Source organism: Ctenocephalides felis, unplaced genomic scaffold, assembly GCF_003426905.1.
Source record: "Ctenocephalides felis isolate EL2017-DRISC unplaced genomic scaffold, ASM342690v1 CF-g0.4_SCAFFOLD_01886, whole genome shotgun sequence".
Taxonomy (NCBI): domain Eukaryota; kingdom Metazoa; phylum Arthropoda; class Insecta; order Siphonaptera; family Pulicidae; genus Ctenocephalides; species Ctenocephalides felis.
In genome coordinates this window covers 80,670,701-80,689,558 of record NW_020538040.1, presented here as the reverse complement: position 1 = coordinate 80,689,558, position 18,858 = coordinate 80,670,701, and the positions used below count along the sequence as shown (strand labels likewise).

Sequence of the window (18,858 nt, the reverse complement as noted above, 5' to 3'; positions counted from 1 at the left end):
GTTTTTGTTATCGATCAATTTTGGAAGAGATAGCCTAAATGGAAATAAGTTCTAAATAATTAATATGGACGATAGTGGTAATAGTGAATCCTCTAGGGCCGGAGGAAAACCTGTTTGGAGTAGATCGAATTCGCATTCTGTTCGGAGCTTAATATTCGACGACCAAATTGGTGGATCACCCCCTTTGAGAAATTCATTAAAAAACACCTCCAAAAATGTACAAAGTCTCGATTCGGGATATTCGCCTAGGAGACTACAAAGTTCTTTACAAAAATCGGATAAACAGCTTTCTAATGGTAAGTGTAAATAGAAAATCGTGTGCTGCACTACTATTTACGTTGTTACATTTTACTTTTTTTAAATAAATTTTGAGTATGTTTAACGAGTATTGTAAATGTAATTAACACATTATTAAATGCTTATATTACTAATTGCTCCTGGTTATATGTTGTTTTAATAAACATTGTCATTTTATTAACATTTGTTTCATTTTAGTTACTAGCACTTTTTTATAATATTTAATTTAATGTAAAACTATTTAAAGGACTATTGGATGATTATTACAGTAATTAAATAAAAGTTATCTGTATAAAAAAAACAGTTTCAAAGGTAAACTATTGTAATAAATTAATTCAATTCTATTTGTTAACAAAAAATTTAAAATAAAATAGCCCTTGAAGTCCATAATAATTTTACGAAGGAACTGAGTATGAGCAAAACTTATCCGATAGCATTGCATTACATAATTGTTTTACAACCCTTAATAATATGAATTTGGGGGATTTTGAATAATATTTGAAACTAAGTTTTTGAATCAGCTTTGTTGTTATCAAACTTTGTTGTTATTTCCTCGTGTAGCATTTTGACTACCTCTTTTGCTCTGGTAATAATTATTAAATGCAATAACTGTTTAATCTTTTTAATAATTAGCAATTTATCAAAAGTCTTGCATTTGCATTCGCATTATTAGTATATCACATAGTCTATAATCATGAAAATCAGAGCCAATTAATTATTTTATTGATATATTTGTAATTTGCGAAGAAAACTTCATGGCCATTAATAGTGTGTTGAATTATTTTAAAATTGTTTTTGTCGTAATATAAACAAATTTTATTAGAAAAGTTTACCTTTTACGATAGTATAAATAAACAGATTGAATTGATCTTAAATATGTTCACTTAATATGTGAAGATTTGCTTATCATATTTTGTAGTTTCGTAAGGCTTTGGTGAATTAATCTTTGGTTTAACAATTGTCTGCGAATGCTCTCACATTCATTTAGAATTAAAATCAATATAGTTTCTCATATTTTATCTAGTTTACAAACATATTATACAATTTTTGAACTGAACACTTATTTTTTATGGTGCAGTCTGAATAAATGCAGACTTTTATATATTTTTGTAAGATGTTCTTATCATATTTTGTAGTTTTGTAAGGCTTTGGTGAATTATCTTTGGTTTAACAATTGTCTGCGAATGCTCTCACATTCATTTAGAATTAAAATCAATATAGTTTCTCATATTTTATCTAGTTTACAAACATATTATACGATTTTTGAACTAAACACTTATTTTTTATAGTGCAGTCTGAAAAAATGCAGACTTTTATATATTTTTGTAAGATGTTCTTATGATATTTTGTAGTTTTGTAAGGCTTTGGTGAATTAATCTTTGGTTTAACAATTGTCTGCGAATGCTCTCACATTCATTTAGAATTAAAATCAATATAGTTTCTCATATCAAAATAGTTTCTCATATTTTATCTAGTTTACAAACATATTATACAATTTTTGAACTGAACACTTATTTTTTATGGTGCAGTCTGAATAAATGCAGACTTTTATATATTTTTGTAAGATGTTCTTATCATATTTTGTAGTTTTGTAAGGCTTTGGTGAATTAATCTTTGGTTTAACAATTGTCTACGAATGCTCTCACATTCATTTAGAATTAAAATCAATATAGTTTCTCATATTTTATCTAGTTTACAAACATATTATACACTTATTTTTTCTACGAACTGAACACTTATTTTTTATGGTGCAATCTGAATAAATGCAGACTTTTATATATTTTTGTAAGATGTTCTAAATGAAAATACATAACAAATAAATCACTAATTTTATGCTTAATGAATAGTTTATTTATAGGTTTTTTTAAAATACATTAATAACTAGTGGTGTATGGCATTGCACCTTAGGGCAAATTGCATGAACTTCCTGTACCTTAATGAAATATTCGAGGAATATTAAATGTTTTCAATTAGATTATTATAAACAAAACTTCGGATCTTCGGATTTAAAATGAAAGAATATTGTCTAATATTTCTAAGCACTATATAAACTGAATTGCAAAGTTAAAATTATTTATTTGAAATATATAAGTGATGTTTAGAATTTTTGCTAGAATTAGAATTAAAATCCGAATAATTTTTCCATATACAAAAAAAAATTTGAAAATTAAAAAAAAAAATTTTTTTATTTTTTTTTCAAAAGCAATCGTTTCGTCAACACAAGCAGTAAGTTTTTTAAATCATTCAAATCGGATACTTACTTCTCTCAAAATCTGCCATTTTTTGCACAATTACCTCTATATCTCCGAAACGGCTTGACCTGCCTTTGCCAAAATCTAATCACTACTTCTCCCCATCATTACGAATCGAATGTTTTTTGGATCATTCAAGTCGGTTGATTCGTTCTCTTAAAATCTGACATGTTTAGCACTTTTTGCTACATATCTCCGAAGCCGCTGAACCTGTCTTCGTCAAAAACCAATCAGCACGTCTCCTCATCAATAGAAATCGATTGTTTTTGAACCATTCAAATCGGATAATCCGTACGCCCGAAATCGTCGACGAAATATTGTCTCCACACATACACACACACATCTTTTTTTCTGAGGTATGCCAAAATGTTCAGAAACCTCTGAAACGTTAAGATATGCAAAAAAAAATCATTTTCGATTTTGGCCCATTACTATAACCTACCCCATGGAAAGTTAAAAATATATGTAGAACATTTTAGATGTGCTTCAGGTTGTCGACAGAACTTTTAGTTTTAATAATTATTAATTTTGAATTAATTAATTAATCGCACATTTTTTAAGACTAACATAAACAGTATTCACCAATTTGGAAATAGAATGAACATTTATTTTCTGCCCAAAGAAGAAGTTTATGTTTTCGCCAGAAAATCCGATTTATAAATTTTGGTTTTTCAACGTTTCAAGCCATTCTGAATAGTTTATCACCAAAATTGGAAAAACTATGTGTGTATGTGAGTCAAAATGATACAATTCGCCAATGTTTTCTCATAAATGACTGCATCAATTTCAAAAGTTTATGTTATTGGATGAAACTCGATAAGGGCTCGCATTGATTAAGGGGCGTCCATTAATCACGTGATCGATTTTTTAAGGATTTTAGGACCCCCCTTCCCTTTGGGGATACGTGATGATATTTAAAAATATACCCCCCTCCCGCAACAAACATTACGCGTGTTTTTTGTTGCAAAGAAATCGTAAAATTTTTGAATTTTTTTTTTAAATGTTTGGATTTTTTTCAAAATTTAAGTAAAAAATAAATACACGTGATATCTTACTTGACCCCTCCCTCCCCTACTTGATACTTTGTCATTTTATGTCAACACCCCCCCCTCCCCCTAAAAGCCTTACGTGATTAATGGACGCCCCCTTAGCTTTTTGCCTTAATCGGCCGAGACCTTTCTTTAAAATTAGCAGAAAACTGTAAAATTTTAGTTTACGTTCTACCCAAAAATCCTAGAACTGTGTTGAAAATTCAAAACTGATATTATATTGGTTGAGAATCGTTCTGATTAGTTTTAAATAAAGATCGTTCGTTCGGGATGTTTCTTCGTAATTATTTGTTGATTTTTTTTTAAGAAATTGATGAAATTGTATATGATACAATTCTTAATGAACATCCTAAAACATTATTAAAACTGGTATTGGTTGGGAATCGTCCTGATTAGTTTGAGATAAAGATCGTTCGTGTTGTTTCTTCGTAATTATTTATTGATTTTTTTAGATGAAATTGTATATAATACAATTCTTGGTCTCAACGAACGTCCTATAATATTATTACGCAAAATGATGTAATTATAAAAATTCATTAAAGTTTGACCTAATGGGTCGTGTTATAATTTCAAATTATTATATTGTGAAAAATATTTATCAATTAAAATATAAATATATTTCAATTGTTAATTATTAAGTCGATAATTTACATGTATAAGGAAGTATTTGCACCTTGCACCACTTACGCTCACAAATTAAATTCCATTTTTCTGATCGTGAAAATGCTTTATTGTTGCTATGGTTATACAGAAGGTATAATTATATCGTAAGGGGGCTTCCATTAATCACCTTCGGTAGATGGAGGGGTCTACAAAACATCACGTGAGGGAGGGGTGTGTAAGATATCACGCTTATGTATTTATTTTTTACCTGAATTTAAAAAAATCCAAAAGTTATCAAAGAAAATTGTGAGAGAAGAGGTTGATTTTAAATATTAAACACGTATGACAAGGGGGAGGAGGGGGTCCAAAATCCTTAAAAATTAATCACGTGATTCATAGACGCCTTCTAATATAGGCAAACTTATTTTATTTGACAAAAATCCCGAAATATCACGTGGGGCAGGGAGGGGTATAGTAATATATCACGTGTATTTATTTTTTACCTGAAATTTTATTTAAAAATCCAAACATTAAAAAAAAAATCAAAAATTTTACATTTTTTCTCATAACTAAAGTTACACTTAATGTTTGGTCGGAGAGGGGGGTAATTTTGAATATCATCATGTATCACGAAGAGGGAAGGGGGGTCCAAAATTCCTTAAAAAATCGATCACGTGATTAATGGTTCAAAGAAATTTCGTATCGCATATGATCTACAATAACAAGAAAACATTATCACGATTCCAAATTCTCATGCTGCACTAATTAATCGCACAAAAATGATAAAATGATAAGGTGCGCAATAGATTTTGATTTTTTATCTTATTACTCTAGATTATATGTTAGTAAAAATCTTAAATATATTTGATAATTAACTTCTCATAAGGTAAGGTATGGTAATCGCAAAAAAATCGAAAATGAATTTTTACTTATCTTTACATTGCAAAGGTTTCTGAACATTTTAGCATAAATTTTTGTCGATGATTTCGAGAACACGGATTAACCGATTTGAACGACTCAAATACATTCGATTCCTATTGATGGGATGACGTGCTGATTGGTTTTTGACGGGGCCATTTTAGAGATACGGGGAAAAATGTCAAAAATTGCAATTTAGTTTTTGAGAAAACGGAGCGTTCAATTCGAATAATTCAAAAATCATTTTAATTTATATTGGCAACTTGAAGAGGGTTAGCGATTTTGGAGATTCAATAAAAGATGTAAATGAAAAGTGCCATTTGGCTGTCAAAACCGATCATCAGACATATATATATTTTTTTTATTTTTATTTTCAATAGCAATCAGAATACATGACTATTCTATGAGCTATTTGGCTTATGTCATTCACTCACACACATACACACACTTGCAAACACAAGACATATGCACATCAAATTATCCGATATTTTATACAAATTTTCATATTAGGTACAAAGGGTCTTGGCGAATTTTTTACTCACGGGGGCTCAAATGCTTCTAAATTGATAGACAATTCACTGAAAGTTTCAGTTTTTTTTATTAATTCGAAAGCTTTTGAGCAACTGTTTTTTATGGAAATAACATGCAAAAACTTCTATTTGTTTTTCAAAATTTTTACCTCATTGACAAATGAATCAAAAGTAACAATTCGTGTCAAGTTTATTTGAAAATTAGACACTCTACAAAAAAGGTTTCCTATAATTTTTTGTTAAATTTATTGGCTTCTTTTATCAATATTATCAAGTATAATTACATATTAAGTAAATAATATTTTCTAAAATATATCAAAGTTTTGTTGCGATTTTTTTATTTATAATCGAAATAATCAAATACAATATTATTCTCAAAATTTTGATTATTTTAAAAAGTATTGACAATAGTTTAGAAAATGCTTTGAAATTGAAAATATTAAAGATGTATATAACTGGAACATTCATCAAGATCACTTCAATTTTAAATTTAAATCTAAAATTTTATATGAATATATTACTTAATTAATAAAAAATAAATAATAATAATATTTAATATATTAATAATTATAAGATTCATATAAATATACTATTTATATATGATAATAAATAATTAAATTTATAATAAATTATGCTATATGTCTGAGTGGTGTCAAAATGAAGATTACAAAAAAGGTTAGCTATTTGTAAGAAGTTTGAAAGTTAGTAGTAGTACTAATTTTATAATAATCAAACTTTGACTCGAATAACTCTTAAGCCAATAGATTTAACAAAAAATTATAAGAAATCTTTTTTGTAAGGCTTGTTACTTTTGATTCATTTGTCGCTAAGTTAAAAAATTCTAGAAACATATTGAATTTTTCCCATGTTATTTCTATAACAAACTTCCATAAAGTTAATATTAAGATCTAAAACTTTCAGAAAATTTATATGCTTCGAAATTGATAAAAAAAAATCTAAAAGTTTTAATTCTTAAAAGTTCTTAATATTAACTTTTAGATAGTACGCAATTCAATCAAGTTTCGTATGGAAATAGCATAGAAAAAACTTCGAAAATTTTAAAAATGTTTTTTTTAGGTATAATTTAGAGACAAATGAATGAAAAGTGACAATTCGTGCCATCTTTTATTGAAAATTCGACACTCTGCAAAAGGGGTTTTTTAAAATTTGTTTTGTAGAGCGTCGAATTTTGAATAAAACTCATTCATTTGTTCGCTAAGTTATATCTAAAAAACATTTTTAAAAATTTTCTATGCTATTTTTATACAAAACTTTGATTGAATTGCGCACTATGTAAAAGACAATATTAAGAGCTAAAACTTCTAGAGGATTTGTTTTTAATAATTTGGAAGCATATATATATATATATATATATATATATATATATATATATATATATATTGTAATCTTGAAATTTTTAAGAAAACATTGAGATACAATATTAAACAAAATTAATAATATTATTGTTTATTTCTAAGTTGTTTACTTTTATATTGTTTTGAAAGAAAATTAATCATTTTATAATTGTTTACAAAGCTACGAAAGAATTCGATCTGTTTGTTGGTGAAATGTGTGTATTTCTATGTTAGGCTAGTTAAATTATTGATTGAATTTCAAAATTTCCGTCATTAGTCATTGCTCGTACGCTGACTAATATTGTTTTTGAAGATATATTTTCATACTATGCTAGAAATAATATTTTTCAAGCATAAATTATCAAATATTTAAAACATACTAATAAACTAATAATGAAATGCATAAACATTGAAAACTACATGTATATTTCGATCATTTCTCAATATCATATACGTTAGTCATTGTGATTTTGTTATAAAAATAGTTTTATAGAAGCCTGGAACACAATATGTATATTATAAACATCCTAGTTATTTTATAATCAGTCCTCGATATGGTATTCGTTAGTCATTGAAATTTTGTTATTGAAATAGTTTTGTGGAAGACTGGAATACAATCATGTATTTCTGAAACATCCTAGTTATTTTATAACAAACCAATCGGCACAATAGAATTTCTAAAATAATAATCCGATTAGTTTGCTACAAATATATCTTCACTGTGAGTCGCACAGTTAGTTGTCTTGTGTAGTTTAGTCTTTGACATGCTTTTGGATTTGGTAGAATAGTGATTGAACATTATGTGTGAGTATATATATTTTAAAAATAATATTTGTAATGTATGTAAGATTTGAGGGTCTTTTTACTATAATCAGATAAATTTTATATTTAGAATTGAATGAATTATTTATCTTATAAATAGAACATGATTGGACAAATTATCGGTTAATAAAATGAAATGTTAGCAGTACAATTTAGCTAAATTTTGAAAGCATCTTTAATATTTATTTATGTTTTAATCTGTACATTTATAAATTACTTGAAATTTATCCCTTTACCATCAGCATATGATTTTCTTGTGCACGTGTATATTATCAAACATATCTTCGTTCATGTAATCATTTACTTTAAGAGCCACCTTTCAGTATTACTCTTATTTATATAAGAAATATATTTTATACCAATATGGTTTTATGTTATTTTATCTAATTGAAAAATTTGTGTTTAACAGTTTTTTTAAGTATCGATCTCATGATAATTTTTATCATGCCAAAAAGGGGTGTGTTGTCAGAATTTGGGTTGAAATATCTATTTATGTATAAGATGACAATAGTCTGGCTGATTTTTTGCGAACGCGTTTGAATACAGTCGATATTTGGCGATAATTCAGTTAAACTTTTGGAATTACACTCAGTTGTTCCTAAAATAAACTTGATTAGCATCAATTAGAAAGCCGAATTTAGATTTCTAATATGGTTTTTAAGTGACGTTTTATGAATTGCGCTATTATTTATTTTTCATTCGAGTTGTGCAATAAATCAAGGCATGTTTATGGCAATCACGGAGTTTACGTTTATTGAACGTTTTGATTACATTTTATAAACGCGTGTTTGCTCTCATAATTTGCGATACGAATGTGCTAATGAAACTTTTATTAAATACTTATTTGAGCTCTTCAAATTTATGAAATTCATGTGTTGTGAAATTGTGATTTAAATTTGTTCATAATATTTGTTGAAATTATTTTTATAGCCAAATAAATAATATGAAAGAGTTTAATTCTTTAGAGATTTAAGTTCTTCTCTTTTTTCTATTAAAAAACATAAGTTTAATTTTTTAGTTTTTATTTTTTTAACTACATCATATGTGATAATATTTTTAGATAAATATGACATAATGCCTAAATTTTGAGTAAAAGCGTCAAATAATTCGACAGTTATTAAATACATTTTTTTTGTTTGCAAACACTTAATATGATAAAATTAATTTGTCTCTACACATATATATATATATATATATATATATATATATATATGCATGCATGGCATCGTGCCTTAAGGCAAATTGCTGGAACTTTTCATACTGAATATTAATTTTTTTTTATAAAAGTTTTAAAATAAAAAAAAAGATTTTTGAGAATTATGAAATTTTTGAAGAAATTTTGAAAGTTCGAACTTTATTTCAATTCAATCGTGCTTCGTAGCTGATTAAGAGATGAAAAACCGAAACCGCTGGACCTGCCTTCTCAAAAATTTAATCCGTTCTTCGTTTTGTCAACACAAATAAAACGGTTTTTAAATCATTCAAATCGGACGGTTCGTTCTTTTAAAGACTGAATTACTATTTTTGGCACTTTTTGGGCTAAACCGCCTATCTTCGAAACGGCTACCCATTAATACGAATCATTTTTTTTTTAATTATTCAAATGGGTTGATTTACGTTCGTAAAATCGTCGACGAAAATTTGAATTCGCACATACACACACACATACATCCATTTTTTGTATGGTATGCCAAAATTTTCAGACGGCTTTGAAACGTAAAGATGTATGAAAAATTTCATTTTCATTTTTTGCGATTAACTATAACTTAGCTAATTATAACTTAGTTATAATTAGTTATAACTTATCTTACGGGAAGTTAATAAATAGATAAATAATTAAATAAATAAATATAATTGGAGTGTTTGTTATATTGAAATATTTTATGTGCATATGAATATAAATAGTTTATTTATTTTTATTTTATTTTTTTGCATTTCATCTCATCGTCAAAATATTTTAATAATCTTATGTATTATATCTTTTAAATCTCACTCTATTTTAATTTGAAATATTAGTTTAAGTAGTAAGTTTACTTAATTATAGTATTTAGTAATATATAAGCATATAGTTTACTTAAGGTGTGTATATTTGTATCAATACTGAGATTCACATTGAATTTAATCAATTTCTCATAGATTATTTTATTTATTTAGTAGCGTTTATAGTTGTTTTTTTTCTCTAAAATAAATTAGATTTTTAGATTAGTTTTTTTTTTGAATATACACGCATTAGTTATGATAAGAAAAGTCAAATGTCTATAAAAACAGGAGAAAGGCCAAAAGTGTGGATGTTTTAACCAAAAATAATCGTACACCAAACCATGTATTTAGAGAAACTTTTCAATACATTTAATACAAAAACCAGAAATTAAGCGCACTTAAAATAAAAATGCAAAAACTTAACATATTATATTTGTTCATAAATAGCTCTTGATTATCAAACCCCAAAAATTTCAATTGTTTAAACTAAAGACTTCATTTGTAAATTATTTTTATTATATATTATTATTATTAAATCAGTGGTTTTAGATGAAAAAAATATATTGAAAATATGATTTTGGGAAGATATAGATAAATAGAAAGGTGCTTAGTATCTTGCTATATAATTATGTTATACTATATTTTAAGTGTATATCCTATAATTAATTGAGGAATTTTTCCTTAAAGTTTGATGTATTGGTTTTTATTCTTTTATCCGTCATAACATCAAATATTACGTTTTTAATGAAAATAAATTGGTAACTGTTTTGTAAGACATGCACGTGAATTATTACATCACAAAAGCATACTTTTGTTCGAATAAATAATTTAAGAAACGCTCAGTGCACTTTCTTTTGAGTGTTGTTCACTTAAGTTTTTGTTTAACTTGAACTATGATTGACTGTCAAGTCACTCTTTTGCTGGAACATCAATTAACTAGAGCACATAATTGGTTACTCCGTCGTTTATGGCATCTTTTATAAATTGTACTTCCATGCAATTGTGAATTATATAATTGGAAAAATGCCACGTGATTCATTTTAATATTAGAATTGCTAATTGAATTCTTGAATTAATACTGAATAAGTCTTTTCACGCATTCTCTTCATATTATAATAAATATTAACATTTTTCGAGAAACTTCGCATTTTGTAAAAAATGCTATCAATTAGTTCAACGAATAAAACCTTCGCCTGAAATATATCTACAAATTTTGCTTATTGTTTATAACATATCACAATAAACGATAATTGGCTATAATGCAGCTTTATTATCGATATAAGAAGTGAAAAATGACATTAAATGCCTCACATGTTTGCTGCACTTCACTTCTTCGATCTAATTTTTTTAGAAACTCACGTAATCGAAATATAACTTTCTTAGAAAATATTGCTGGCTGCTGATGTCATCGGCGTATTATATGCAATGTAACATAAAATAATAATATAAATGTGAAATAAAATATATTTCTAAGAAATAAAAGCTCGCCATGGTCCGAAAATTGAGTTACGCACTCATCAAATGAAATGGAAAAAATGTGTTATTTTAATAGAATTTTGAATACCAGTAGTGTAGTATCTGAAAATGTATTTCACGTTAGAGCTTTTTTATATTTTTTATTCATTTACTGGATCTATCTATAATTTTTTCAGACTTTATTACGTACTGATGAAATGATTAACTTTATTATTTGACTCAGTGGTTGAAGAAGTTCGTTTTTGACAGCTAATCGAATTTGCTAACTTTTTTTTCTCTGTTTGAATTCATTCTGAACCATTTGACACCATAATTGGAAAAAGATTGTGTGTGCCGATCCTTTAGAGTTAGCTGGAAGTGCAGCATTTTGTAGACGTTTCCGAAAAATGTCCAGAATCGAGTTTGAAAATTTAAAAACCGTTCGAAAAATATAAGTTGAAATCGTGCAGATTAATTTTCGATTGTTTCTTCGTAATTTTTTGGCTATTTTGAATAATTTTTGTACGGTGATAGATAGAGTTTATGTTTTTAATGAATATCCTAAAATATTATAGGCCTACGAACAGTGTAATAATGAAAATTAAAAACAAAGTGTGGAATAAAATTTCCAAATTATATTGTCATAATTTTAAAAGTTGCTAAGTAGCTAGTTTTTTTATATTTCTTTACGTTTTAAAGGTTTCTGAACATTTTTGCATACCTTAGAAAAAATGGGTGTATGTACGTTTGTGTGTGTGTGGGTATGCGGGCACAAATTTTCATCGACGATTTTGGAAACACCGATCCACCGCTATTGAATAATTAAAAACCATTTGATTCGAATTGATAAGGAGGCGTGCTGATTAGTTTTTGGCAAAGGGCAGATCTAGCCATTCCGAAGATAAGGAGCAAAAAGTGCCAAAAACGGTAACTAAGTTTTTAAGAAAACGAGGCGTCCGATTTTAACATGTAATTCAAAACAAAGAACGAAGAACTGGTTAAATTTTTCGGGAGGCAGGTCTAGCGGATTCGGAGATTTAGTACAAAAAGTAAAAAAAATGCCGTTTGGCGAACAAAAGACATATGCACATCAAGTTATCAGATATTTCATGGAGATTTTAATAATGTGTATCAATTTTGTTTACATTTCTATGGGTTCCGTAACATCGTCCGTCAGATGGCAACGCAGCGCTTACGCGCTTCGATATTTCGTCTCTATGCAGCTAAAGCAGTGCGATTGCTTAGAGCATATTTCGTCTCTATGCAGCTAAAGCAGAGCGATTGCTTTGAAAAAAAGTTCAAAATTTCCAAAATATTTCAAAATAGAAAAAAACATTTTTTTTCTAATGTTCCGGAGTGAAATACAATTAACACAAACTTTAGAAGCCCTTGGTAAATTTGAGTGCTACAATTCAACTATGTTACATTTACTAAATAAGAAATTCTTCAAATCGATCAATGAATCATAATAACAATAAAATGTTTATAGTACAATAATATAATTTTTCACTTCTATAATCTACATTTGCTTCAATAAAATTGTTTCTTCTTCAAAATAAGAGCAAAATTATTTATTTTATAGCTATAAAAAGTGAACGAACGTACGGTACTTTGACATTTAATTTTTATTTCTGTAATAATCTTTTCCTCTGATTAACTGTATTTTCGATTTTTTTAAGTCAAAAACTGTGTGAATTATATAAAATATAAGTCGATTCATAAATCGTATTTAATGTACGTATTATTATTTGTTACGACAATGAGTAACAAATGCTATTTGAGCCTTCGGAAGAGGCTCCTCGCTGCTGTTTTGCACTGGGGGCTCCGCAGAAAGTCCAGTCGACCCTGTTATATAATAGCTTGAGCAAGAAATACAGTTGTTTGTGATCTTTATTTGAGATACATATGTTTCTATACTTAAGGATATAAAAAAGTCATTTTTCAAGTCAAAGTCAAAGAAACCGTAATATATTAAAAAAAATCATTTGCCGTCAGTCATTTCTAATAAGTATATTACTTTTTACCGTTTTGGTTAGAATTACGAAATAAGATTTGTGCTAATCTAAATCTCTTTTCAATTGTTTGGCAGTTGAATTTTTTGCCATTAACTATGTTGTTTTATATTACCAGAATTTTACTTGTTTGCTAGTTTATTAATTATTAACAATGTTTGTATATATGCATATTACATTTTTGATAGTAATATAGTACAAACGCTAAATTGTATAAAGTCGTGATTAAAAGCTTGAATACATCGAAAATATATTAAGATCTGCGTTGTGATATAGCGAAAGTTCTGGTGTCTTTGCAGTTCAAAATGAATATATGGATTTTGAGTGGTTTAGTGCAGCATTTTTTGCATCGAAGAACGTGAAATGTAATTATGGGCGATGCTAAACCGGTTTTGGTAAAAGGTTGGTTTGGCGGTGGAAAATTGGCAAGTGCAATCATGCGTTTCGTTTAATAGTCATTTTAAGTCAGAAATTGTATATAATACGTCGCTGAAGTGAAGGTATTATTAATTAACCATCATCGTTTCGGATGCTCTTTATAGGCGATGTATTTCATACATTCTTTGTTTAAAATGCAGTTTATTGTCAAGTATCAATATGTGTACATTGTCTTCACAAGCGTATGGGCGACGACATGGGATGAAAAAAAAAAGCCTAAAATTCTGACGTATTTTGATGTCTCGGAGGCGAGTGCGAGACCTCGGCGTCTCTTGGCGAGGTCTCTCGCATACGCTGTAGTTATTCTATGTTCTATTTTTGCAATTCAAATAAACAACTGACAAAAAATAAGCTTGCGTGAATGAGAAACCATACTGCGCGGGATTGGGCAAGCTTTTTACGATCAGGGCCGACTAATACGCGTTTTAAAATCATTCGGTTAATTCTGCCAAATTTTCAAACAGTTCATTGGTATTGCACAGTTTTTTTTATTATTTCTCTCAAGGTAAATTTATCCATAATCGTGACTCTTATGTCGTACTACTCTAAATTCATAACGAATGAAATTCATTTCAATATCAAAGTTCATGTTATTTCTTTTATAAATAATATTTACGTGAAATTATTTTAAATGTAAAATAGTATAATTAATATATATTATTTTATTTACAGATGATTCGAAACTTGTTAAAATGAGGAAATCTCCTCTAGGAAAATCTGCTCCATCATTGTCAGGAAACATGGTAATAAACATATAAAATATTTTTTAAAAACGCATGCTTGTAAAAAATGAACTTTTTATTATTGATATCAAATGCTTGTAATAATTAAAAGTTTACATTTGTATTTTAAACATTTAACTTATATTAACATTCAAAATATAATAATTAATTTTATTTAATGTATTTTCTCATTAAAACTTTATCATCTAATATCTATCATCATGATATATAAATTACAGAACCGGCATTGTTTTCTGAAATCATTCCAGAAGTAATCGAATCTAAATCATTCTTATATTTAAAGATTATCAGATGGCATTGTACTTCATCATAATGTTGAAACATCGAAATGTATTTTAATGTTTTTTCAAAGATAATTAATTAATTAAATTAGGATTTTCAATGTATATTGATACTGGTCAAAATTATTCTAATGGAAATCAATATTTTATATTGATATGACTATTTAGTGGATTTTTATTTTATTCCGCTTTTTTTTTATCTTACCTCATATTTATGCGAAATATTTAACATATACTAAATTTAATTATATCTTGTTTCAAACAATGAACATTATACATAAGATATATAGTGATTTGTACATTGACAAACATACATAATATTGGTATATAGCAAAACTTAATACAAAGGAATCATTTTTATTTGTAAAGGAATTAATACTTAACAGCTGAGATTAAAGACATCGTGTTCGCGTTTATGAATTACAGCAGTTTATAAGTATGAAATATTATTATATGTATGTACATATGTTCTTTTCTGTGATCATAAAAGTTTGGAATTTTATTGGAATTTGTATGTTTCTTTTTCTTCTCAATATATATAATAAGTGTCCAAAATCGATATACACAAACACATCAGAATACTTTCTATAGGTGATTTCAAGAACCATGCCGATGATTAATATTTTGCAAAAGGCAACGCATAACTATGAGTCGAATAATCTTTGTTTTTTCTGTGTGTTGATAGAAAGAGCTTGGCATGCCTCGCAGATCTGGCAGGACTGTGTCGACGGCACACAGACTGAGTCTCGCCGCCAACACATCTCCAAGATCTCATTCACCCATCTCAGCTAGTCCTATTGACAGTCCTAGGATAAATTCCCCGAACTCACATTTCGCATTCATTGGACCCAAACGGTATGTTTGGAAATCGCTCTCTTATATTATCGCATGCACAACTTCATATCATTTCAGTTTTGTCGTATTCTTTTCTACTTAATTATATTCGAAAAGCGATAATCCGATAATTATATTCGAATATGCATGAAGTGCCTGCGTTAGCATTCAACACACGTACAATGATTTTTATCTTAAATAACTTTTGCTAATTAATTAATATAATAAATTAAATTATTGCAATTGTTATAATAGTTAAACAATATTAATACCAATAAAATGAAATCTTAAAAGTTGATATATTACTATTTATCAGATTATATTTTGTTTACATCTTCTTTATTATGAAAGTTGTTGTTGTGTGATATTTTGTACTTGTACTTCTTAATATTTATTGTTCCAAATAAATAACAATAGAAATTAGAATTCAATATTTTATGATTTGGGTACTCCAGCAGTGTTATGGGAGGCGGTTGCCGAGGTGACGGACGACGCTGGTCGGTTGCATCACTTCCTTCTTCTGGTTACGGAACCACTCCTGGTAGTTCAAATTTATCGGTAAGATTACACAATGATTTAGCAAAAATGTATACATATATGATTTAAATAAGCTAAAATGAAAACTTATAGATATAGTAAATATAAGATATAGTAAATATAAAAACTTCATTTCACATGGCATAATTTGTAGTAATATTTTATGATTTTCGGAAAGCATTGGAAATTGCTATCAAGATAGATTATGAATATTTTAAGATTAGATTACAGATTATATATAGATTATATTAGATTATACATTTCTCTTTTTTGTTTTGGCTGGCTTCAAATACTTTTCAATATATATTTTGAGCAACGCTAGTTGTAACTACTCTTATAAAAAATATTTTTATAAATTTTAAATAATAAATAAAATTTATATTTTATAAATAAATAATATTTTTATTTGTATAATTTAATTAAATAACTATTTTATTCTCGATTCATATTAAACCGCGATAAATTTTTTAGTATGATATACATGTTTTATTTTCAAATATGCTTCTAGTGATTTAACCATTTTTTTCAGTCACAATGTTCAAGTCAGGAACGTCTTCATCAGTTACCAAACCTTCCAACAAGCGATGAATTAAGACTGCTCATTCATCATTTTTCAAGTAATGATAGTAATTCGGGTTCTACGCCTGTTTCAAATAAAGACGACTCCGGAGGTTCTTCCGGAAATGGAAAAAAGTCACCATTTCATCGACCGCGTTCACGTAGTTTGAGGTAAATCAATATTACAAATTTTACATGATTAATTTTGCATTTTCATGTTGCGTAATTATCGATAACTTTATCAACATTAACATAACAAGTCCAAAACCAAATTCTATAAATATTGATGAAAAATATTCGTAATATCTAATTTGTTCATATTGCCTTATGCAGTAGTCCAAGTAGGACGCTTCACGTCGATAATGAGGTTTCAACTATGAATACTCTGTACAAGGAGAGATTTCCAAAAGCAACACAACAAATGGAGGAACGTCTAGCACAGTTTGTGAACGACCATAAATCTGATAGTACTTCATTCATGCAACAATGTCCAATTTTACGATTCGTTCATCATCAAGTCCTAGAAGTCGCTAGGGACTGTTTGGACAAATCGCACGCCAAACTTATCACTAGCACCTATTTTTTTGAAATGCAGGAAAATTTGGAACGATTAATTACTGAGGTAATTATTAGTTTTCTAAATACAAATTTTCAATTTTAATTTTGTCATTATTTTTAATATTTGTTAGCATGTTGTGTCATATGTATATACAATAGTGCCACATGAAATAAGCAGTCAAAAAAAAGAAAACAAACAAATTGTTTCTTAAAAAAATTTACTTAGCTTAAGAAAAATGAATTATAGTTTTTAGAGTATTCTTATTTTACATAATTGTTCTAGACGAAAGAAAAATCACCGGAAGCAGCAGTGGAGATAACTAGTTTAATACGGAAGCTACTTCTTATAGTTTCACGCCCAGCGAGGCTATTAGAATGTCTTGAATTTGATCCGGAGGAATTTTACCATCTGCTGGAAGCAGCAGAAGGACAAGTTAAAGATATGCAGGGCATCAAAGCAGACATTCCCCAATATATAATCGAAAAACTAGGATTAAATCGAGACCCAATTGAAGAGCTGCAACTAGATTTGAAAGACAATAAGTGGTTACATGACAATTCAACTACTTCTACATGCAGCAGTGGAAGTGGCAATAGCGGTGGTAATGCAAGCCACAGCACAAATAAAAATTCTTGTTTCACATCAACACCAAACAAAAAACATAATACTCAATTATTCTCGCCGAGCGAGGACGATTACGAAATTGTGAAATTAATCTCAAATGGTGCATATGGGGCTGTATATCTTGTTAAACATAAGCAAAACAGACAAAGGTTTGCAATGAAAAAATCAACAAAACAAATTTAGTTCTTCGTAATAAAGTTGAGCAAGTTTTTGCTGAACGTGATATTTTAAGTTTTGCTGATAATCCCTTCGTAGTCAGTATGTACTGCAGCTTCGAGACTAAAAGGCATTGTGTCTGGTTATGGAATATGTAGAAGGTGGTGATTGTGCATATTTACTTAAAATATTGGACCATTTCCGGCAGATATGGCAAGGTTTTATTTTGCGGAGACTGTGCTTGCAGTGGAGTATTTGCACAGCTATGGCATTGTCCATAGAGACCTAAAACCTGATAAGTATGTATAATTAATTTCATGTTATACGTCATTTGGAAACCTCAAAAGACACTAAATTCTGTATTGCAAATCTTTACAGCTTATTGATTACTGCCTTAGGACATATTAACTCACAGATTTTGGTTTAAGTAAAATGGGTCTAATGTCGTGTGAGTATTTTTGTTGTTTAATTAATTTTTATTTATTTATTAATGCAATTAACATTTTTTTATTTATTTTAGTGGCAACTAATTTATATGAAGGGTATATTGACAGAGAAGCCAGACAATTTTCAGATAAGCAAGTGTTTGGTACACCTGAATATATTGCACCTGAAGTTATATTAAGGCAGGGCTATGGGAAACCTGTTGATTGGTGGTCTATGGGAATTATTTTATACGAATTTCTTATTGGTTGTGTTCCATTTTTTGGTGAAACACCTGAAGAACTTTTTGCGCATACAGTTAATGGTAAATATATTACATTAATATTAAAATTAACTAGTTGGTATTGGTATTTGCCTGAGGCAAGTTACATGAAACTTCCCGATATGTGAAAATAATCGACTTAATCAATA

The 18,858-nt window shown here is 28.1% G+C and overlaps 1 protein-coding gene across 1 annotated transcript in view; it reads left to right on the top strand.

The window, feature by feature from the left end:
- The first annotated feature begins 26 nt into the window (after positions 1–26).
- LOC113375431 (microtubule-associated serine/threonine-protein kinase 2-like) overlaps positions 27–18,858 on the top strand; it is a 36,687-nt gene continuing 17,855 nt past the window's right edge. The window contains 14 exon segments of the mRNA XM_026615371.1: positions 27–296; positions 14,384–14,454; positions 15,421–15,590; positions 16,028–16,127; positions 16,636–16,835; positions 16,998–17,286; positions 17,506–17,768; positions 17,820–18,010; positions 18,013–18,135; positions 18,138–18,185; positions 18,188–18,302; positions 18,382–18,407; positions 18,410–18,451; positions 18,524–18,756. Of these exon segments, the coding sequence (XP_026471156.1) occupies positions 65–296; positions 14,384–14,454; positions 15,421–15,590; positions 16,028–16,127; positions 16,636–16,835; positions 16,998–17,286; positions 17,506–17,768; positions 17,820–18,010; positions 18,013–18,135; positions 18,138–18,185; positions 18,188–18,302; positions 18,382–18,407; positions 18,410–18,451; positions 18,524–18,756 (2,103 nt within the window). The 5' untranslated portion in view covers positions 27–64.